The sequence below is a fragment of the Xenopus laevis genome, chromosome 1L (assembly GCF_017654675.1).
Source record: "Xenopus laevis strain J_2021 chromosome 1L, Xenopus_laevis_v10.1, whole genome shotgun sequence".
Taxonomy (NCBI): domain Eukaryota; kingdom Metazoa; phylum Chordata; class Amphibia; order Anura; family Pipidae; genus Xenopus; species Xenopus laevis.
Window position 1 is genome coordinate 220,955,121 of NC_054371.1, and position 24,004 is coordinate 220,979,124.

A 24,004-nucleotide genomic window follows, 5' to 3' on the forward strand; every position below is an offset into this window, starting at 1 on the left:
GCCCCTCCCAGACCTGGAGGTAGGACCTATAACATAGCCAATCAAAATGAATCATGACCTATAAGACCACATGACTTCCTCCTCACCACAGTTATTTTTTGTCCTACTGGACAGGGAGGTAGGATCTCCCTCCTCACTTTTTATTTTTTGTTGAATTTTGAGAGAAATCAAACACAGTTTTTGTTTTTTGTTTTTCTTTTGTATTTTCTTTTTGTTTATTTATTTATTTTTTACCTCTGTGTAGACACAGAGCGATGATTCCCAGGTAATGGAGAAGATTTTACCTGATGCCTCAAGACGCATAATCTGTAAATTATCGCTTATTGGGAAGAAATGCAGGTGTGGGCATATCCATGGTCCTAGCCCGGTGCTAAAATAGCCCCCCTGCTATATGCCCAGCGAGGCACAAGATTCAATCTAGTGCTTTTTGGGAAGAGACACAGTTGTGGGCTTCCCACATTATTACCTGTGAGCCTTTTGTTTTTTCTTCTGTATTTTTATTTTTGCTTATTTTTTACCTCTGTGTGGACACAGAGGGATGATTCCCAGGTAATGGAGAAGAATTTACCTGATGCCTCAAAACGCATAATCTGTAAATTATTGCTTATTGGGAAGAAGTGCAGGTGTGGGCATACCCATGGTCCTAGCCCTGTGCTAAAACAGCCCCCCTGCTATATGCCCAGCGAGGCACAAGATTCAATCTAGTGCTTTTTTGGGAACAGACACAGGTGTGGGCTTCCCACATTGTTACCTGTGAGCTTTTTGGACTCCCCTTTTCTTTTGAGTTATGTGAGACTTTACAGAACTCTACAGAACTTCTGCAAAAGGGCCATGGGTATGCATATGGGCTAGTTATAACAGCCTGAAGCTGGTGAGTATGATTCTTCATTATCTACTGTGTGTAGTGCACTGGGAAGTCTGCATGCTAATTAGCTAATTATGTCCCTCAGCTGAGAGCTATTGGGGCTTTGGCTGGAGTTTCCATCCAGCTAATTAGCCACTCTGATAAGGTGCAGGTGTGCCTTCAGCCCTGTTGCTATTGCTGTTTAATATTTTAAGCCTTATATGAGTGAACCTGCATCCTCTGTGCAGACACAGAAGTTATATTGGCTCATGTTACTAAGGCACCTCCAGGAAGGGCTAGAGGTTGCACTGATCAAGCAATATGGCACCTCCTTCCTTCTTATGAGTCTGCTCTTAACAAGCAGTGTTCCACCTGGATATTCCTGCTGACAAGCCTGAGCTATCTGGTAAGGTGCCTGTGTTCCCCCTGACTTCTTGTATTATCTGAAGTCTTATGTTGTGAGCGGGCGTCCTCTGTGCAAAATACAGTATTGGCTCTTGCTACACTTTAAGTACTGGCTGGTGAATCCCTCTGCCTAAGCAGTGTGGTACCTGAATCCAGAGATTTTGATTTCTCAGTATCCATTGTGTATTTGAAACATTAATTTCACTGGGAAGTCTGCATGTTAATATGCTTAATATGTCCCTCAGCTGAAAGCTATCAGGGTTTTGGCTGGAGTTTCCATCAAGCTAACTAGTCACTATCTGGTAAGGTGCAGGTGTTCCTTTGGCCCCTTTGCTATTGCTGTTTAATATTTTAAGTTTTGTATGGGTGAACCTGCATCCTCTTGGCTGACACAGTGGTTATATTGGCTCATGTGCTCAGGCAGTATGGCTCCTCCTTCCTTTCTTATGAGTCTGCTCTTAACAAGCAGTGTTCCACTGGACTGGATATTCCTGCTGACAAGTCTGAGCTATCTGGTAAGCTGCCTGTGTTCCTCCTTATATTATATGACGTTGTGAGCTGGAGTCCTCTGTGCAAAATGCAGTTACACAAGGTACTAAGTCTGCATGTTAATAAGCTAATTATGTCCCTCCGCTGAAACCTATCCGAGTTCTAGCTGAAGTTTCCAACCTGCGGACTTTTCATTGTTATCAGGTAATGTGCAGATACTCCTCAGTTTGCTACTGTTGTTTCTATTGTCCTCTGTGCAGACACAGAGGTTATATTTGCCTTTTATTACACTGGGTGCTTGCAGGGTTGGCTGGAGGCTTGCACTGCTGAAGCAGTATGGTAGCCCCTTCCTTCCTTACATTGAGTCTGCTCAGTGCTGTAACCTGATGTCATTGGGCCCCACAGCAAATTCATTTTAGGGCCCCTAACATATCCAGAGGTTGTGCTTTTTTATCAATACGTATTGAAATTGCTCTTTATTTGGGCCTCATGGGTCCCTATACCTTTTGGGCCCACCTGCAGCCGCAGGGTCTGCTTCCTCTTTAGTTATGCCCCTGAGTCTGCTCCTTAGTCTGCCACCAAGGATCTGTCTGGATTATTCCTACTGTCTAGCGCATATTATCTGGTTAGGTGCCTGTATTCCTCTGACTTCTTGTATAGTTGTCATCTGAGGTTTTAGGTTTGTGAGCCCGAGTTCTCTGCGCAGACACAGTAGGCAAGTGTGCTCTTATTACACCTGGTATTTCCAGGACCGGCTAGGGGTTTGTTCTGCTGTAGCAGCATTGTGCCCCATTTTTTCCTATGATGTTTCCACACTTAACAGGCAGTGTTCCGAGTTATATGGTGTCTTTTTGTGTGATGTAGGCCTTCTCTTAGATATTCTATTCCCATCTGGTGGCTTTTGTTGGGACCTACATTTGTGACTGTAGGTTTCCCTTCTTTAATTGTTGGTAGATTAAAGGGCACTTACTGTTATGTCTATTGGCACCTTAACATGCTTGAAGCCAGCTTGTAGTCTATGGCCCTTTGTGTGGCCTCGGGCATCTTGCCAGGGAGCTGGGTTTGTGTGGCCTCTGGCTTTCATTATGGCCCTTGGCTTAGGTTAGAGCCCTTGTTTTGGTCCATGGCTTTTTACCATGGTCCTCGGCTCCTGGGTCTGCTGGCCTTTTACAAGGGCCCTTGTTCTGCTGGCCTGTTGCATGAGCCTTTGGCTCATGTGGTCTTTTACCCTTGGCACATTTGTTTGGTTGTCCTTTTACCTGGGTTATTATGGCTGCGGGCCTGTTTTCATGGCCCTTAACTTAGCTACTTGCTTGCCTTTTACCAGGGTTCTTGGGCTGTTTGCCTTTTCTGTGGCCCCTGGCTAAGGTGGCCGCTAGTTTTTATTATAGTCCTTGTGGGCTTGCGGCTGCCAGTCTTGGCTGTGACCTATGGTGCATAGGTCACCAGCCAGGCTGTGGCGGCATGGTTACTATTCTTGCTGTGGCCCTTGGTGGGCATGTCTGTTTGCCTTGCGGCAATCCTTGGCAGGACAACAGCCATTGGTTTTGTCTTGTCTGCAATCCTTGCAGGTATGGTTCTGGTTACACCAGCAGTAGGCATGATTGACTATTTGGTTGGATCTAGCATGGGTTGTACCATCAGCTGGTGTTTGCTCTGAGTTTCACAGCCCATAGCTAATTTTGTTGCTGATTGGTATTCAGCAGCTGATGTTGGTCATATGTTGGCTTACAGCTAACCTTTTCTTCTGCCTTACATGCATTGTTTTTGGTCTTGTATGCAACTGCTTATTATCAATAAGGCTGGCTTGTGGACCAAGTTGCAAGTTCAACAACTGACGTGCTCCGTTGTTGCATGTATGGAAATTGACTTTTGTGTCAGGTGCCAGTGCGGTTGGTTACCTTATCCCTAAGGGTGGCATTCACAATAGTTGGCTTATTTACTATTGCTTGTGTATTCGAATTCCACTCTGGTTTTTTGCATACACTTCAGCTGACGGGCATCTTGGCCTGCTAGTGTGACAATGGCCTTGCACATCTATGTTGGAATACATAATAGCTGGCTGGTCCACCACTGGTTGCATGTATGGTGGCTGGCTCTCTGCCAGTGGATTGTGCATCATTGCTGGTTGGTACCAGTTTTTGTAGGCTATAAGCTTCTGACATGCCTGATTTTGGATTGTGATCCCAGCTGTTGGCTGGTTCAGTAGCTTCTATGTATGGTCACAGGTTTGGTTCAGTTTTTGCATAAACTGTAGCATTGTGCAGCTTGAGCTGTAGTGGCCTCGGCTTTTGTGGGTGTTTTTCTAGAACTGTAATTGGCTTGGGTCCCATTGCTTGCTTGTGTAGCAGTTGGCTGGGGCAACAGCATAGTTTACTGGTAGATGGCTTTAAGTCACATTGGTTGGTTCAGCAGCTTATCCTTGTGCTGTTGTATACCCAGTTTAGATTGGTGGTTGGTGGAGCTACTGGGCTGTACCAGCATGGCTCTACAATGGTTACAATGATATGCTGATTTATGATAACCCAGAGTTGGTGTTCATTTAGTTAAGTCTTCATTAGGTATTATTAGCATGGAGTTAGTGGATCTTGGACTGATCTCTGGTGTAGAGGTGACTCCGGTCAGCACTGGTTTGAGCTGCTTCCATTAAGATGCAGGACCAGGCTAATGTGGGCCAAGTCTTTTTAGGGCTACTTGCTATTGCTGAGGATCGTGTATTTCTCCAGCACTGGTGATAGATGCATTCAAGTTGTGTTTAGTTTCTTGATCCTCAAGTACCGGTCTCTGTAATTTTGTGGTTGATTTTGTAGCTCTTGTTAATCATTTACCATGTCCTAGGACATGTTGTTCTTGTGCCTTTTATCTACCCTTTTCAGGAGATATACATTTTATCAGCTCCCCTGTTGGATGGATGTGATGCTGGCCTTTTCTCAAGGCCTCCTTAGCATCAGTTTGGTTTTTGCATTATGTTGGTTATTCCCACCCCTTTTTTTTTCGGTGCATGGCTTGGTAGATCCCATTTGTACTGACATGGAGGGACGTAGAAGAAATAGAGAATTTTACTTACCTACTTGACGTAAATTCCTTTTCTTCTAGTCCCGACATGTCAGTACAGGGTTTCCCATCCCAATTATTTATTTTGGTTACTGTACTGCTATGGCAAAAGTATAACTGTGGTGAGGAGGAAGTCATGTGGTCTTATAGGTCATGATTCATTTTGATTGGCTATGTTATAGGTCCTACCTCCAGGTCTGGGAGGGGCAATGCCCCCCATTTGTACTGACATGTCGGGACTAGAAGAAAAGGAATTTACGTCAAGTAGGTAAGTAAAATTCTCTATTTTTATTTATTTTTTTATAAAATCAGACTTTTAAAAAATCACAAATTTTTCAGAATTTATTAAACCCTGAGGATGAAAAAGTCCAAATCAAAAAGGTTTTTTGATGTGCCCTGGGTTTTGTGCAATACCCTGAAGTTTTCAGAGTTTTCTGGCAAAAAGCTGAGTTTTCCCTTGAAAAATCTGAAAAAATCTTGAAAATCCGATAAAAAAATCTGAAAAAATGGTGAAAATCTGACTTTTTTCCCGCAAAGCAAATTCTCGGGAAAATGTAATAATAAATAAGCGTAAAAAACCCGAGCGGATTTGATTGGAGTTTGTAGCAGAAAATATTGAGATAAATTCTGACTTTGATAAATAACCCCCTTGGTGTTTCCCATTGCATTAGGCTGAGCAGAGGATCCCCCTTGAGTAGAGTCCTGCAGTGGGTCGGGTAGATGCGGGTTACCTGCTAAAAGGAGGGTAACCTGCAGGTTGTGGGTAGGACTTTCAGGTGCTGGTATAGTTGCAGTTTGATGGTTCGGTGGGTTGTTGGTTTGTGTGTGTTTGTGTGTGTGTGTTTACTCACTGGGTGTATTTATTTAAACTTCCCACCTTTCATTCTTCAGCTGATATTCACAAAGTTCACTTTAAGTCAATATACACTGTATTTGTATTTTGTCAAGTAGTTTACATTTCAGTGTGTATATCTATATATTACACAGTATATATCATACTACATGATGGATCATACCTCCCAACTGTCCTGTTTTTCGCTGAACAGTCCCGATTTTGACAGCTCAACCTGCAGTCCCGGATTGTTACTGAAATATCCCGACTTTCTCTTTTTGATCTCCTGCACTGTACAGCCAGAAAAAGATTCAAAACTTAATTGGCTTTTGGAAGAGAGACCAGAATATGTGGATACATTTGTAACAATTTAAGATAAGCAAAGAAGCAATTGTAACACTTTGAGATAAACAAAGAATCAATTGCAACTATTTAAGATAAGCAGGTCTCTTGGGAAACCTGTAACTTGCAGCTTAAAGGGCAATTCACCTTCATTAGCAAAACTGTAATAACATAATAATAAAAAAGAAATGTGTTACAACTTTTATAACCTGCATAATTTTGTAAAATGAGCATGGTAATGTAGGGGGTATGTGACCAAAAAAATTGGGCTGTGGTCAAAAATTTTCACCGCACTCCATGCGTCAAATCTTTTTGTCCCACTTTCTATTTTCAAAATGTTGGGAGGTATGATGGATGGCACATTTATCGCTCCCAGAACCCTCTATGAGCCAGAGCAGAGGTCAGTAAACAATTCAGGCTCAGCCAGTTGTTTGGGCTCTTTAGCCTTACCTGTAATTGATAGTGGTATGATCTGAGAGTGAGCTCTTTCACAGAAATGTGAGTAGAATGCTAGGGAGCAGATTTATCAAAGGTCGAAGTGAATTTTCGAATTAAAAAACTTTGAATTTCAAAGTAATTTTTGGGTACTTCGACCATCAAATAGGCCAAATACGACTTCGACTTCGAATTGAATTGAAAATACTTCGACCATTCGAAAATTGATGTACTGTCACTTTAAAAAACCTTGACTTCTACACTTTGGCACCTTAAACCTGCCGAAATGCTATGTTATCCTATGGGGACCTCCTAGAACCTAAAGGCAACATTTGGCTAAGTTTTTAGAAGTCAGAGGGCTTTTTTTGAAAATTGTTCGATTCAAACGATTTCTACGATAGATTGAACGATTGTAATTTGATCACAAACAGCTAAATTTAACGGGATACTGTCATGGAAAAAAAACATTTTTTTCAAAATGAATCAGTTAATAGTGCTGCTCCAGCAGAATTTTGCGCTGAAATCCATTTCTCAAAAGAGCAAACAGATTTTTTTATATTCAATTTTGAAATCTGACATGGGGCTAGACATTTTGTCAATTTCCCAGCTGCCCCAAGTCATGTGACGTGTGCTCTGATAAACTTCAATCACTCTTTAATGCTGTACTGCAAGTTGGAGTGATATCACCCCCCTCCCTTTCCCCCCCAGCAGCCAAACAACAGAACAATGGGAAGGTAACCAGATAGCAGCTCCCTAACACAAGATAACAGCTGCCTGGTAGATCTAAGAACAACACTCAATAGTAAAAACCCATGTCCCACTGAGACACATTCAGTTACATTGAGAAGGAAAAACAGCAGCCTGCCAGAAAGCATATCTCTCCTAATGTGCAGGCACAAGTCACATGACTGGGGGCAGCTGGGAAATTGACAAAATGTCTAGCCCCATGTCAGATTTCAAAATTGAATATAAAAAAATCTGTTTGCTCTTTTGAGAAATGGATTTCAGTGAAGAATTCTGCTGGAGTAGCACTATTAACTGATGCGTTTTGAAAAAACGATAGGATCCCTTTAAACAAAAAAAAACTTTTACTATAGAATTTTTCAATTTCAATGGTCGAATTTCGAAGTTTTAACACTTCGAAATTTGACCCTTGATAATTCTGCCCCTAGTTGTCTGTTTTGGGTTCGTAGGACCAGACTTTCATTTGTTTTTGCCTCGGAAATGAAAGACTTTTGTGAATAAAACACAAGCACAGTCCTACTGAAGTGTAACTGGAGCACTTGTCTCTTAGCTGTGAAAAGCAATGCTGCTACTGCTAGCTAATTTGCATACATTTGCATATCCTTCCTCCAATTTGCATACTGTGCTCATTCTTTCTCAGTAAAGACTAACCAGTTTGCCATTTTTACTCGGTAAAGCAGAACTTGCTGCCTCCCTGCTGGGATAGAGTCAAAGCTATTTCTTTATCATTCTTTAATGCAATGATATATTTCTGGCACAATGTTCTCTCCCTATTTTATACACAATTAGAATACATAGTTAAATTAAATCTAGATTGGGGTAATTTTTGTGTACGTTTGCACTACTAAAACACAACTTCATACAACATAAATCAAGTCCGTCTGTTGCCATATTCCCTGCAATTACAATCTTGCCCTAATTCTACTCTGCTGTCTCCACATTGCCTTAGTTTCTCCATCTTGAACCTACTGCCTCCCTTTTGTTCTTCTTTCTCGATCTTGTTGTACTGATTCCACATTGTCCTTCCATCTTGTTCTAGTGTTGCCATTCTGTGACATCGTGTGTAACTGTCCTGTCCTCAATGTGCTGCTCATCAAGAACTCACTTTATACTGGGACCTAAGTGCACCCTAAAGGAGAGATAAAGCTTAAAATAAGTAGCTAGACATGTTGTACATGATTTTTTGTGCTTCTGTACCAGCCCAAGGCAACCTCAGCCCTTTAGCAGTAAAGATCTGTGTCTCCAAAGATGCCCCAGTAGCTCCCCATCTTCTTTTCTGCTGATTCACTGCACATGCTCTGTGCTGCTGTCACTTACTGAGCTTAGGGACCCACTCACAATATACAGTACACATAGAATAGAAATGTCACAATATAAGGCTGATTAGTAATTAATACAGATAATTACTACATGGCAGCACAGAAACCAGTGCAATTAGCATCAGAATTTAATAATCAGCAAACCTGTAGCATCAGCTTATATTACAGGGGAAGCTCATTTTCTGCTGGATAATTAGTGACGAGCCCTAAGCTTAGCTTCTCAACAGCCAATCAGAGCCCACTGAGCATGTGAGTGTCACAGACACTTTCCAAGATGGTGACCCCCTGTGACATCACTGGAATATGATTGGTGCATTACCCGTGCTCCATGTATTGTAACTGTACTAGTGAGAATAAGGGTTGCCATACAGTATGTGGCCCAAGGCCAATATCACGTTGGCCAATAGCTCGGTGTTCTCTCAATACATTTCCCATTTTGGCCCTTTTTAATTTGCCATTTTTTCTTTATACCGTTAGAATGAAGCAAATCTGCAGCAGAATGGCACCGGGAGTTACGGAAACTCATCTGAGAGAAAATACATCCAGATCATTGACAATCTGGAAGAAAAAGAACTACAGTTGGTTGAGGCTCATAAAGAAAACGGAGATCTTCAGATAAAGGTACCAGACCTCCTATTTTATTCTTCTACCTCTCCCCTCTCCTCTGTGCTGTATTACTGTGCTCAAAGCCTGCAGGATGGATGGGGGCTCAGGAGGCCTACAGTTATTTTTCTGGCAGAAACATTGGACCCTGTGTTTTTATTTTTTATTATGTGTAGTTTTTGAGTTATTTAGCTTTTTATTCAGAAGCTCTCCAGTTTGCAATTTCATCAATCTGGTTGCTAGGGTCCAAATTACCCTAGCAACCATGCATTGATTTGAATAAGAGACTGGAATATGAATAGGAGAGGCCTGAATAGAAAGAGGAGAAATAAGTAGCAATAACAATAAATGTGTAGCCTTACAGAGCATTTGTTTTTAGATGGGGTCAGTGACCTTTATCTGAAAGCTGAAAAGAGTCAAAAGAAGAAGGCAAATAATTCAAAAACTATAAAAAAGAAAAAATGAAGGCCCATTGAAAAGTTCCTTAAAATTAGCCATTCTGTAACATACCCCCTGCTTTTATAACATCGTGCCCCCCCTGCTTCAATGTTATAATCCAACCAAGCAGATATTGGAACTCTATAGGGTAAGACCAAATGTAACGAGATAGGGGTCATTAAAACAGCCAGCAAAGTGCATAAAATGAGTGTCCCGTTTCGCTTCGCTGCAAAATTCGCAAAACATTTGCGAAACACAAAGTCAATGGGCTTCAAAATAATTTTGACGTGCAACAATTTTGACGCGAGCGACCATGTTATATTTTGGACTATTGTGTCCAAATGCATTAAAGTCAATGATCGTTCGAATAATTCTGATGCCAGACAATTTTGACGCATGGCAATTTTTTCTGTCGCAGCAAATTTTTGCCAGCGAAATTTTTCTGCAGTTTCGCGAAAACATTTGCGGGCCTTAGAAACACGGAAATTTGACGCAAATCCATGCCTGCCGAATTAATTCGCTCCATCATTTTTTTACACCGAAATCACAGGCCTCCGTCTTCGCTACAATATACAGTATATTCTGCAATATATAAGTAAAATCTCAGCAGCCATATATATATATTTATATATATATAGATTTATAGATTCTTTATTTACGTCTTTCCACCTCGTTGTTAAAGGGATACTGTCATGGGAAAAAAAAATTTTTTCAAAATGAATCAGTTAATAGTGCTGCTCCAGCAGAATTCTGCACTGTAATCCATTTCTCAAAAGAGCAAACAGGATTTTTTATATTCAATTTTGAAATTTGACATGGGGCTAGACATATTGTCAGTTTCCCAGCTGCCCCAAGTCATGTGACTTGTGCTCTGATAAACTTCAATCACTCTTTACTGCTGTACTGCAAGTTGGAGTGATATCACCCCTCCCTTTCCCCCCCCCAGCAGCCAAACAAAAGAACAATGGGAAGGTAACCAGATAACAGCTCCCTAACACAAGATAACAGCTGCCTGGTAGATCTAAGAACAACACTCAATAGTAAAAACCCATGTCTCACTGAGACACATTCAGTTACATTAAGAAGGAAAAACAACAGCCTGCCAGAAAGCATTTCTCTCCTAAAGTGCAGGCACAAGTCACATGACTGGGGGCAGCTGGGAAATTGACAATATGTCTAGCCCCATGTCAGATTTCAAAATTGAATATAAAAAAATCTGTTTGCTCTTTTGAGAAATGGATTTCAGTGCAGAAGTCTGCTGGAGTAGCACTATTAACTGGTGCGTTATGAAAAAAACATGTTTTCCGATGGCAGGATCCCTTTAATCAACTTGTTGGGTAATGGAATTTTTTCCATATTTTACCAGCTAGAAGCCACCCGGGAGGCAGGAGCCGGCGCCCTAAGGAACGCAACACGGAAACTGTATGAAAACTACAGCAAGAAATCTGAGGAACGCCGGAAAAGTCACGAGGAAGAGAAGCAGAAGCTCCAGGTACCGTAACTAGAAATAATAAACATGAAATATACAGCTTGAAATTCCTAGCGTGATTCATTAAATATTACAGGCAAATGTAGATGACTGGTTATTTATTTTGAAAATATATTATTTGATTTTCATCAAACAAATTTAATCAGTATGACAGCAAATGTTATGCAGATGAAGAGAAGTTAGTGACTGGTGAAAGGGACACTTTAATGGGGTATATACCAAATGATCTGATTTAAAATACTCCTAGAGCTCCATTTGCTGTCATGGGATGTCTGCCTGGAAGCTGATAGGCCACAGCGTTGCCTGCTGTTGTGTTCCTCAAGGAGCTTCCATCACTAACTCCATTTTATTCAGCTCATATAGGTGCAGTGTCGGACTGGGCCGGCGGGAAACCGGGAAAAAACCCAGTGGGCCCCGGCCCACTTGGGCCCCCGCCGGCCCAGTCCCGGTCCTAGATTGGCCCCCGAACGGCAGTAAAAGTTTTTTGGCGCTGTTGCGCATGCACGCGTTGGGGCTGACGTTCGCGCATGCGCATTGGGGCTGACGTTCGCGCATGGGCACTCGTTTTTGCGCATGCGCACGGGGCCCCCGAGGTTCACAACCCGGTGGGCCCCGACTGTGCCAGTCCGACCCTGTATAGGTGTATGTTTTGCATTGATTGGATGGTGCCTTGTAATGGGGTGGCCATTCAGCATCGAGCGTTTTAAACACAGTGGTACTTGATAAAGCTACAGGAGTTAAGACCTGATCTGCACTTTTGTCTCGTAAGAACTTTAATCCCTTAGAAAATTGGGGAGGAAAATGGTCTTCATTTCTAGAAATGGAAATTACTCCTAATAAACTTATAAAGAATATGCGACAGTACAGAAAAAGAATTTATTCGGAATCCTGGGGGCAGATTTACTAAAGGGCGAAGTGGCTAACGCTAGCGACTTTTCACCAGCATTGCCACCCACAGCGACATCGCCAATTCACTATTCACTAGCGAACAGGACCATCAATAGCATTCATTCGCACTCTCATTCGCTAGCCGACTTTTCTATCTGGCAAACGATCGTTACTCCACAAATTCCGCGAAGTGCAGATTTTACTGAACGTTACCTCTTTCGCCAGAGTTGACTTCGCCACCTCAGACCATGTGCTATAAAGCAGCGAGATCTTCCTCAATCTTCTGTCACTTACATTATATTCTGTGAGCTGAAAATGCATTCAAGTTCCAAAAACGTTGGCGACTTTTCCTTTTTTGAAACAGAATTGCCTTCAAAAGTCCTGACAAACTTTTTTTGGGTAACCGGTTTTCTCCAGACATTTTATAACATATGGAACATTCATTTTACAGTGGGCTCAGGTGTAGGGCATTATATTAACTCTCTTGTCTTTATTAAGGTTCCCTGGACACGTGTAATAAAAAGTGGTAACTTCAAGCATTTGCACCAACGTTTATAATAAAGACGTCCATACAACTTTAATTACCCACCGTATGCAAATTGACCTGAGCACAAGATCACTAGCAATTTTCGCTAGGCACAAACGTACGGATTAAGGATAGTGCTCCAGTTTTAAATGATGTTCTTAAATATCTCCATAGCCTTTGCTACCTATTTTGAACTTGACTGTACCATTCACATGTTGTATTGGAGAAAATGTTTGCTGTGCTTTTAAATGTGTCAAGCAAAAAGATGAAGTAGATCTATGAACACTTGGGGGCACATTTACCTAGGGTCGAATATCGAGGGTTAATTAACCCTCGATATTCGACTGCCGAATGTAAATCCTTCGACTTAGAATATCGAAGTCGAAGGATTTAGCGCAATTCGTTCGATCGAACGATCAAAGGAATAATCGTTCGATCGAACGATTAAATCCTTCGAATCGTTCGATTGGAAGGATTTTAATCCATCGATCGAACGAAATTCCTTCAATCAAAAAAACCTTGTAAAGCCTATGGGGACCTTCCGCATAGGCTAACATTGGCCTCGGTAGGTTTTAGGTGGCAAACTAGGGGGTCGAAGTTTTTTTTAAAGAGACAGTACTTCGATTATCGAATGCTCGAATATTCGAACGATTTTTAGTAGTCGTAGTCGAAGGTCGAAGTAGCCAATTTGATGGTCGAAGTAGCCAAAAAAAACATTCGTAATTCTAACTATTTTTCCTCTATTTTCCTCTATTCCTTCACTCGAGCTCAGTGAATGGGCCCCTACGTAGTTAATGTTAAATTAATTTCTTTGTATGATTCATGTGGCAAATATTGTTTGTTTGAAGCTTTGCTGCTGGATTATAAAAATTCAACAAAGAAAATAAAAAAAGACCCGATCTGTCTGAGGGAAATTGTGAAGCTGCAACAGCATCCTAATAGTTATCACTTACACATACCATGAATTTTAGGTCCCCTATAACTGTACCCCTCTAGAGGAGAAAGGAGAAATAAACAGAGGAAACTGTATTTCTATTAAGAATATAACCTATGAAGGATCCCATGAAGGTTTCTCTAAAAACCAGGGATGCACCAAATCCACTATTTTGGTTTCAGCCGAACCCCCGAATCCGTCGTGAAAGATTCCGTGAATACTGAACCAAACCCTAATTTGCATATGCAAATCAGTGAGGGGGAGGGAAACTTTTTTTACTTCCTTGTTTTGTGACGAAAAGTCACATGATTATAAGGATTCCAAAAAAGGTCCAGATCCTGATCTGAATCCTGGATTTGGTGCATCCCTACTAAAACCCAAGTGGCTACTCTTGTCATTGCTAGGCCTCAGCTGCCGACCATGAAAAGGAATTTAAGCAAAGCATCGGGAAATTGCACACGATTGCGGAGAAAATCCAGGACAAGCACGAGCGAATCACTGAGCTGAAAAATCTCATGGAAAGGATGGAAGAGGTAAGTGATACTTAAGGCAGGGGTCCCCAGCTTTTGTTACCCGTGAGCCACATTCAAAATTAAAAAGAGTTGGGGAGCAACACAAGCATGCAAAAACCTCCTGGCGAGCCAAATAAGGGCTGTGATTGGCTATTTGGTAGCCCCTATGTGGATTGGCAGCCTACAGGAGACTCTGTTTTTATACAACCAAAACTTGCCTCCAAGCCTGGAATTCAAAAATAAGCTCCTGCTTTGAGGCCACTGGGAGCAACATCCAAGGGGTTGGAGAGCTACTGGGGATCACCGCTTTAACTAAAGGTTTAGAGCATTTGCTAGCTATCTAAATGGAATTGATTCAAGTTTATTGGCAACAAAACACGGGGGAAGATTCTCCTTACCTAAAGGTCAAACAATTTGTTTACAATAGTTATTAGCATGGAGCTGAATGGAGCTGAAGTTCAGGTTAGTAAGTTTCAAGCAACAATTGCAGGTCAAACAAGTGGCCTGTTAGAAGGTTTTGTAAAATATGGAGACTTGGGTTAGAAATAAATTGTCAACATTCATCCCTATCAAGTCTGATCAAAGCTAAAATTCTGATTGGTTTCTAAGGGTATCACAGATTTTGCCCATGTAGTGAGTTTGCCCAAGTTGCTACATATAGAAAAGCATGGACAGTACTTGATTGCTCATGTATTTTTGAAGGAACCTATTTGGCCACCAGCCATGCGCTCCCCAAAGTAAATGCCATTGCCTACAACAAGAGAATGATTTAGTCAGATCGGACCAAATCTGTTTTAAAAACAGTCTGTATTGTATGAATATTTTTTGGATTCAATTCCCATTTTATCTCTTTGTACCAAGGAAAAGTCCATATTACTGGAGAAGAAACGGTTACTAGAAAAGGAGATTTCTCGAAGAATGTCATTGCCGACAAATATAAATGGGTAAGTCAGAGAGTGCTTTTTATGGAACGGGAGCTTTTATATTACTAGAGGACAACGGAATGGATATGTCAAATTACTAATGATATATTGTATGTACAGTTAGTGGAGAGTAAAGAGATTTTGCTTAAAGCTTTACAATAGGCACTGATATCATAGAGTGATACATATCTGAAGTTCTCCCTCCAGACAGAAGGCTCTGATGCATTTACCCAAAAGTGACCCCCATATTTGCCATTTATAGGTTCCTCTGAAATGCTCTATCATCTGTTAATTCTGTATTTAAAAAGTCTGAGCTTTAGTCCAACCTCCCTCTGCTTTTCATTGGTTGAAAGCTTTATCTCCATGACATGCCCAATAACATTAATTAGAGTTTTAATTGGCTGAACCTCCTCTGTGTGACACTGGCAGACCTCTCCTATGCCGATGCACCCCCCACAACATTGTATGTACAAGAGTATGTAACTCCCCCACTCTAAATATAAGGATATCAAAATTCACCATAAAGAGCCAGGACTATATATATAACCACCCAACTTGATGATGACCACATCACTGAAGGGGTTCTATGATCTCTTTTATACTTATGGTTACAAAGAAATACAGACTATTTATGATGGATTCTGATAGGTCTGGAATAAACCTGTCTTTAAACAGACTCTCATAAATACTCACTTCATCTGTGATAAACCTCCCATCAGGAGGGTAACCCCCAGTTTTATAGACAGTAGAATAATAATTTTTTCTTCTTTCATACAATGGATGTTCAGCTGTGGAGACACACGGGCAGAGATATCTACTGTAGAAGAGCAGATCAGTCACTTGCAGCAGCTCATGATGTCCCAACATCAGTTCCTTCATTCTTTGATACAGGAGGTGAGATATAACTTTGTTTGTGGCATATAAAGTTTATAAGAGATAAGAGAAACTGAGAGGTAGGTTGCAACAGTGATAATGCCCTGAGAGAAGAAAGGAGGTGGCAGAAGAAGACTACAATGAACAACACAGGGATATAATGGTTTATGGTGAGAATTGTAGGTTTTTGTTGGGATGATGGAAACAGTAAAGAGGAGCAAGGAGCAGCCAGAGTAATAATGTTTCAGAACTGTAGGTTGGTGTAACTGAAACCATGACTGGGGTGGTCTTATCCTGAACACCAGTTAGGTTGGGATTTGGGGGGAAAAGCTCTTCTAGATACTCTTGGCAAAGAGAGCAACGGTTGTAATAAACTCACCCAGTATATAATGAGGTGCAGGTGCACCGCCCTTAACCTTCAGCTAAGAGATCCAGACCATAAATCAAATGGACAGGCACTCAATGGAACAATCCTCCACACAGATGTGTAAATGAAATATACGTTTATTCGGCATCCATAGAACAGCCTTTTGCATATCATATCAACACGTAGACTTAATCATAAGCACTCTTGGAAGCTTGGCATGAAGATCAAATAGAGTGGGATTTGAGGTATATATTGTAGGACCTACGGATGAATGGCCTCCTTTCCTACATCTGTAACTTTGTTGTGAGTGACTGTAAATGTGGCTTGGGCCAAAGGGTGGACGGCTAAAGCAGTGTATATATATATATATATATATATATATATATATATATATATATATATATATATATATATATATATATATATATATATATATATATATATATATATATATATATATATATATATATATATATATATATATATATATATATAGTGCTGCATTATCAGTAAATTTTGGCCTAAAGCACAAAGGTTTTTTTTTGTGTACATTTATGGTGAGGAGCCAGTAAGTGTAAGAATCACACACATCGAATATGTAGACAATTTACTACATGCGGCGCTCAATTCTTAAACGTGTGGCTGTTCATGTACCTTCTTCATTATTGGTTTTATGCTAATGGTCTCTATGTAAATCACAGAGTGAAGAATTGAAAAACCGACTTAAGGAGCAAGACATCACAATCGGGGATCTGAAGGAGAGAATCAGTTTGCTGGAACATCAGGTAATGAATATTCTAAGTATAAATCCAGCTATTTATGTGGTTGGTCAATTAATACATAGAAGTATCAACTTAAATAGCTAGAGCAGGGGTCCTCAACCGTTTTAGCCATGAGCCACATTCAAATACATAGGGGCAGATTTATCAAAGGTCGAAGTAAATTTTCGAATGAAAAAACTTCGAATTTCAAAGTATTTTTTGGGTACTTCGACCATCGAATAGGCCAAATTCGACTTTGATTCGAATTGAAAATACTTTGAATATTCGACCATTCGAAAATCGAAGTACTGTCTCTTTAAAAAGCTTCGACTTCGACACTTCGCCACTTTAAAACTGCCGAATTGCTATGTTAGCCTATGGGGACCTCCTAGAACCTAGAGCCAAAGTTTCAAAAAGTCAAAGTTTTTTGAAAATCGTTCGATCCATCGATTAAATCATTCAAATCGATCGATTCGAACGATTGCTACGATCAATTTTACTTTGACCGAAAACGGCCAAAAAATTCAAAAAGAAAAGTTCAACTATCGCATTTGGCCAATTCGATGGTTGAATTTTGAAGTTTTTTAACTTCGAAATTCGACTCTTGATAAATCTGCCCCTTAGAGTTGAGGAGCAACACAAGCATGAAAAAAGCCCCTGGTGGTACCAAATAAGGGCTTCAATTGGCTATTGGTAGCCCCTATGTAGACTGACAGCCTAAAGGAGGTTTTGTTTGGCAGTACATATGGTTTTTATCAAACCAAAACTTGCCTCCAAGCCTGGAATTCAAACATAAGCTCCTGCTTTGAGGCCATTGGGTCAACATATGTTTCTCACGAGCCACTGGTTGAGGATCACTGACCTCGAGAATAGAAAAGGATCAAAACAAAGTAATGAAAAGAGTTCTGTGCCACGTTCCACTTACTGGGAGTCTTTTCCTCTGATGAAAAAATATGTCTGATATGGTGATGTTTTTTGATATGCGCCAGCCTTAACCCAACCAGAGACTAGCCTGGCTGGCCGTAACGTCCTGATTTATACAGCTACAAATATCCATCTCTGACATCACTGGATGGGGAGAGACTATATAAGTAAGTGCCCCCTAGTTTGTGACATCACTAGTGGGGCTAAGAGAGATAGAGGGATTGGATAATAGTGAAAGATGATCTGCCACCAACAACCTGTCTCTGTGGACAATGGGTCAACCCACCTATCAATAGTCTGATATCACCAGCATTGCAACTAAAGAATAACCAAAAAAGCGTGAGAGGTCTCATAGATTTCAGACTGTACAGTCAAAAATATTTATATAGCCGTGTAAAATATTAATCTCTATACCTGTACGTATGAATTATGGCTAAAATCAATTAGAATGAGCTACATGGCAGGGTTATAATGGCTTATATTTTTATGCCTAAAGTGATGTCATTGATTGTACACCAGGGGGCCCATTTACTTAGTTTAAGTGAAGGAATAGAACAAAAAAAAGTAGAATTTCGATTTTTTTTTGGCTACTTCGACCATCGAATTGGCTACTTCGACCTTTGACTTAGAATCGAACGATTTGAACTAAAAATCATTCGACTATTCGACCATTCAATAGTCGAAGTACTGTCTCTTTTAAAAAAAACTTCGACCCCCTAGTTCGCCACCAAAAACCTACCAAAGTCAATGTTAGCCAATGGGGAAGGTCCCCATAGGCTTTCTAAGTATTTTTTGGTCGAAGAAAAATCGTTCGATCGATGGATTAAAATCCTTCTATTGAAATCCTTCGATATTTGAAGTCGAAGGATTTCCATTCGCCAGTCAAATATCGAGGGTTAATTAACCCTCGATATTCGAAAATAAGTAAATTTGCCCCCAATTGTACACCTGTTAAAGGCCCATTTATCAAAGGTCGAATTTCAAATTCATGTGAATTTTTTTTAATTCCAATTATGGATGAACCGAATCAACTATTTTGGATCCTTCACGAAAGATTCGGCCTAATACCATTCTAAATGCATCCCTAATTCCAATATACTCACAATTCAACTGGGAGCTTATGAAAGAAAAAATGTGAATGTCCTAATATTCGATCAAACCGATCCGGCCCTGAAAGATCGAATCATATTCGATTTATACGAATTGAACTTTTCTCCTGAAAAACAACTCGAATGTCGGGAAGGCTATTAACACCTCCAAGTGGCTCAACTGCCATTGACATGACGTACATGAACTCGGCAGGGTTTAGGTGGCGAATATTCGAATTAGGACTGTTTCCATTGTCGAGGTGTAATATATCTCAAATTTACATTCGAATAGGGGGGATTCAAATTTGAATGTGTGACTTTTTAAAATTCAAATTTACTATTTGAACCGTGATAAATCTGCCCCTTAGTGTCAGTGGCTCAAATTCAGACAGATAAATAATAAACTATATTGTGCTAAGAATTAGTTGTTTTGTTGGAGGCCCTACACAGGAGCAGCTATAGATAGGAAATATAGGGAAAGCTGGGCAAGATGATGGCAGGAGGGTAAGATGGCAGTAGTAGGGAGTAAAGCAAGTATGGACTGCACAGAGGTGCCATAAATTGCAAACCCTCAGAGAAAATAATACAATTTGCTATAATGGATTCCATTTCAGTTTTGCTGATTTTGTTTTCATTGAATGTATGAAGTGGGCAGTGTCCAAAGAAACGTTTTCAGCTCAGTTGCACACGGTGCAAATACCATTCACTACATCATACGGTATTAAATAGATATCTGCTTTACCACTTCACATCATGGCTCCGGCACCCATTGGATTCAGCTTGAAATCAATGAAACCTAATAATACCCAGTCCAATATAGTCAGGCAGGCTCTAAATGACTGTATATCAAGTTAATGAAACCTTTATCTTGATGGCACACGTGCGATTGGCTGAGTAAGTGTTTGAGTTTCTCAGTTGTGGTTTTGCACCAACAATCTGAATTCGTGCCTCTTTAAAGTGCACGTAAAGGCAACAAAAATAAAATCCCATTTTTACTTTCTTTAATAAAAAAAGAAACCTATCTCCAATACACTTTAATTAAAAAATGTGTACAGTTTTTATAAGAAACCTGACTGTATGCAGTGAAGTTCTCCCTTCATTTACTGCTGTGGATAGGAATTGTCAGACAGTCCCTAACTGCTCTGCAGGGAAACAATCATACTTATGAACAGCAGGGGGAGCCCCCGCCTTACTTCCCAGCCATGCAGAACTCAAGCAGCTTTGTTTGTTTCCCTGTAGAGCAGTCGGCGAATGTGTATAAATTTGTATTGGATTTTATTTCTGCCTTTACATCCCCTTTACTGTTTCCAACTCCAGCTGCAGGGACAAAGATCATGGAGCCAGATTAAAACAGATAAACTGGGATTCTATTTGGAGGATTATTTTGCTGCAGCCACTGGTTCTGCAGAGTTGGAGAAAGTTTGTATTAAACAATACAAAAACTATAAAATCTACATTAGATTACATGACAACACAGGACCCAGCGCAGTCTGTATATTCTGATTATTAATCAGTCTTGTTGTATCGGCTTCTGGCAGATATTATTTGACTTGTGATGTTTTGATAATTTATGACGATCCCTAAGCAGCCCAGACCACACTGAGCATGTGCACAGTCTTGGTCTTACAAAGATGTATAACAAAGTTACAAGATGGTGACCCCCTGTGGCCAACTTTAAAAGCATAAATCATTTGTTTGATTAGGCTTGTGGTGCAGTAAGTTCATTTTTATGTTTAGTATACAAAATACAGCATTTCTAGCCTTATTCTATTTTAGACTTTACTTCCCCTTTAATAACCTTGTTTTATCTACAGAACAAAGAACTGAAGAGCAACGTAGATCACTGGTCTCAGGATAAGACAAAGGTGTCCAAAGGAACATTTATAAAGTAAGGAACCCATAATATGTTATTTATTTGCATTGATTAAGCTCTCGTTAGGAAGTTCGGTGTCCTGGGCTGATGAATGGCTTATGTAAGAAGCAGAGAACCATGGATTGGCTTGCACACTATTCATATATATATATTCATAGTCGTATTTGTGCAGCACCATCTGCCGTCATATCTCTTTACAAACGTAGCCTTTTATTGGCAAATGCAGGTAAGACCACTGATTGCTTGGAAAATCTGTTGCAGGGGAGTTCAGACCATCCATCCACCCATAAAGCAAGATTGAACAACTGCACAACTTTCCACCATCAAATCAGAGATGGACAGATCTGGAGAGAAATGTAAACTTGTGCCTGTTGCACTGACCTTTGCATCTCGGCTTTGATTTCACATCCGCTGCCATTTTACTTACTTTTCGGGCACCTCTAGCACTGACTGATATCCCTAGCACTGACCCCTCCCCACCACCAGTGAATCCACCTTTCCTTGTCCTAGATGTATAGACCTTTGATTTTGAATGAAAACCATTTCTAGTTAAATTTAGCAAATGCTTTTGTCTTGCAGGGAGTCCATGTTCACCACTATGTCCCCCTACTCCAGGCTTTTAAATTTACGAACCAGATACGTCACTGAGAAGAGCTGATCAATGCTTACTAGAACCTTCCATCAGAAACAAAAGTACCTTTGGGAGTTATCAGAAGAAGAAGAAGTGAGATCAGACATCACACCTTACCCAAGTGTTGGATTTGATTTGTTGGTGCCCATTTCTATTTCATTTCCCTGCCCTGATCTGAATTTTTAGAAACTTAGTTGGATCTTTCCTTTTCTGAGATGAGCGCAAATGACTGGAAAATAAATGATCTTTTAGATTTGCCAGAACAGCGAGACGTTCGAGACTGAGCTGAGGAACATCAGTGTGGAGGCCAAGAAGCTTCTTCAAAGCTGTAACTGACCATTGCTCTGCACCAGACAAACATTGCACTTATTATTGAGGGAAATGTGGGTAAAGTTTCAATAACCCATAGCAGCCTGCTTGGATTATTCTACCTACACAAGACCAGTAAAAGTTGATTGCATATTGTTTACAAACATGGACAAACCATGGACATCCAAGATATGAAAAGTTTAAGAAACATTATTCAGAGGTGAAATAATACTTTAATTATTAGACTAAATGTCCCATTATTTGCAGACAGTCCTTGTCTTAAGCATTGAATAGAATAGAATAACATTTTTGACCAAAATGGGGCTTACTTTGGCTGGCTCATGAATGTTGCTGGGTGTTATGGGAAATGCCTTGGGTGAAACAGATACATTGCTAAAGAAATGTCCCAGTTTGTGGATGTTGCAGTAAAAGGAACTTCAGAACAAATATTGGAATGAAGAGATATATCCGCATTCTCACTGGCAAGTTTATTTAAACCACCTTAGACTAATGCCACATGGCTGTCTCTGGCCATGTTTTTACTTACCGTATATACTAGAGTCTAAGCCGTCCCGAGTATAAGTCGAGATTCCTAATTTTACCTCCAAAAACTGGGAAAGCTTATTGACTCGAGTATAAGCCTAGGGTGAGAAATGCATGGTAAGTTTCAATCAGAAAATTGCCCAAAAAAACTGGCATTAGAGAGCCCAAAACTGCTTTTACTGCTTTATTTTAAGGCATAAAGTGGCTTCAATGGCCCTGTGTGTGATGTGGTTATGTGACATGAGAACTGACCACCATTTTGGAATCAGGAAGGATTTTATTTTTTACCTCTGCTGTTAACTTGATGTTGGAAAGGAAGAATCTGATTGGTCTGTAACTGGGCTGGAGGTACCTTGCCTGTGGTATCTACAAGGGGTTGTATTTGTGCTTTCCATTGTGCACTCCAATGTCTTAATTGGTCTCGTTTTGCCGCAAGAGTTTGTATCCATAGAATGTAATCAAAATCGAATCCTCGAGGTTTCCGCCCATGAGAGCAATGACAGATGGTGCTATCTGTCGCCCGTGTAAATACCCTACCAGTAAATACCCTACCAGTAAATGCCCTACCATAGACAATACGAAGAATTGTCTCAAATTTTTGATTGATTACATGATTTTAGTGTTTTAGCAGAGACAATTTTCTAGGGTATTTTTTTGGAATTTTTTAGACGCACTAAAACTCGGGCTACAAGTAACACTGTGGGGGTTCTATACTAAAACTTGTATTAATCTCATTTAAACAAAGTCAAGCAAACTCCATTCCAAGCATTGAACTCATTTATCAATCATTTTTACTCGAAAAAGTCCAGGCGACAAAACCAATTTGTAGCGTACGATGAATGATCCGAAAGCTCGGTTTTATTGAAATTTTAGCTGCGAAAACTCAACTTATTAACGGATGAAAACTCCGACTTTACCGGATTATCCAGCGCAGATCACGATGTCAAGAAAGAACTTCAGGAACATCTGCTATTGACTTCAACAGGTTTTGAGATGCAGTATTTTCGGATTTTTTCTTTGGGGAATAATAATATCTCTAAAAATTAAAAAAAATGTCATGGAAACTTCGAGTTTTCCCATTAAAATCCTCGACCAGATCATTTCAAGGTTTAATAAATGGGCCCCTCTCTGTCATTGCCCTTATGGGTATAAGAACATTACATCAATTAGTTGAGCAGCGCACTCCGGAACTACTTCAGATCACCGGTAAAAGCAGATAATCTTTATTTCGATATATCATTTACAAACATAGCGTCTGAGGTCTGACGCGTTTCGTGGCTACGCACTTCCTCTATATATAAGAACATTACACTGTAACCAGAAAAGATGGGAACGTTTGACTGATAAGTGTGAATGCCATGAACTGTTTGTAATTTAAAATGTAAATGGCATAAAAGACACATTGCAGAAATGTGTTAATAATTGAGCTGTTAATATGCACCTAACTTATTACATTATGGAAATAAATATTAACAATGGGTCTGCTGTGGTTTTTTTTTTTTTAATTAGGTGTTTCATCAATGACAGAGTGAAGTTTACTATACAGGTTCCAATAAAATCACATGAAACAAAGTGTGGTCCCAACCGATATCTATGTACTATGGATATAAGTCGGGCAAGTTTGTATTTATCATTTGCAGATGCACCAGTGTAGGTTCAGGGGCAGTTTAGGAAGAGGAGCCACAGCTGTTCTGTTTGTTTGGGCTCTTGGCTTAAAGAGGTTGTTCATACAAAACACGAAAAATAGAGCTGGCACTACTCCGGTACCCCAAAAAAATATGATCAAATCAAATAGAATCCAGGAGTCACGAAGTATTAATAAAGTAGTACAAAAAATTTTATTACATCATGTCTAAAA

General features: G+C 40.2%; 1 protein-coding gene across 5 annotated transcripts in view; it reads left to right on the forward strand.

The window, feature by feature from the left end:
* Nucleotides 1-23,626, forward strand: part of ccdc68.L (coiled-coil domain containing 68 L homeolog) — a 40,220-nt gene extending 16,594 nt beyond the window's left edge. For 3 of the 5 annotated variants that reach the window (XM_018266870.2, XM_018266859.2, XM_041570096.1), the window contains 8 exons: nucleotides 8,942-9,085; nucleotides 10,872-10,997; nucleotides 13,747-13,875; nucleotides 14,716-14,798; nucleotides 15,566-15,671; nucleotides 16,719-16,802; nucleotides 20,605-20,678; nucleotides 21,243-23,626. In XM_018266870.2, the coding sequence (XP_018122359.1) occupies nucleotides 8,942-9,085; nucleotides 10,872-10,997; nucleotides 13,747-13,875; nucleotides 14,716-14,798; nucleotides 15,566-15,671; nucleotides 16,719-16,802; nucleotides 20,605-20,678; nucleotides 21,243-21,321 (825 nt within the window). In that variant the 3' untranslated portion in view covers nucleotides 21,322-23,626. The other 2 variants (XR_005962684.1, XM_041570102.1) reach the window with 2 other exon arrangements.
* The last annotated feature ends 378 nt before the right edge of the window (nucleotides 23,627-24,004 follow it).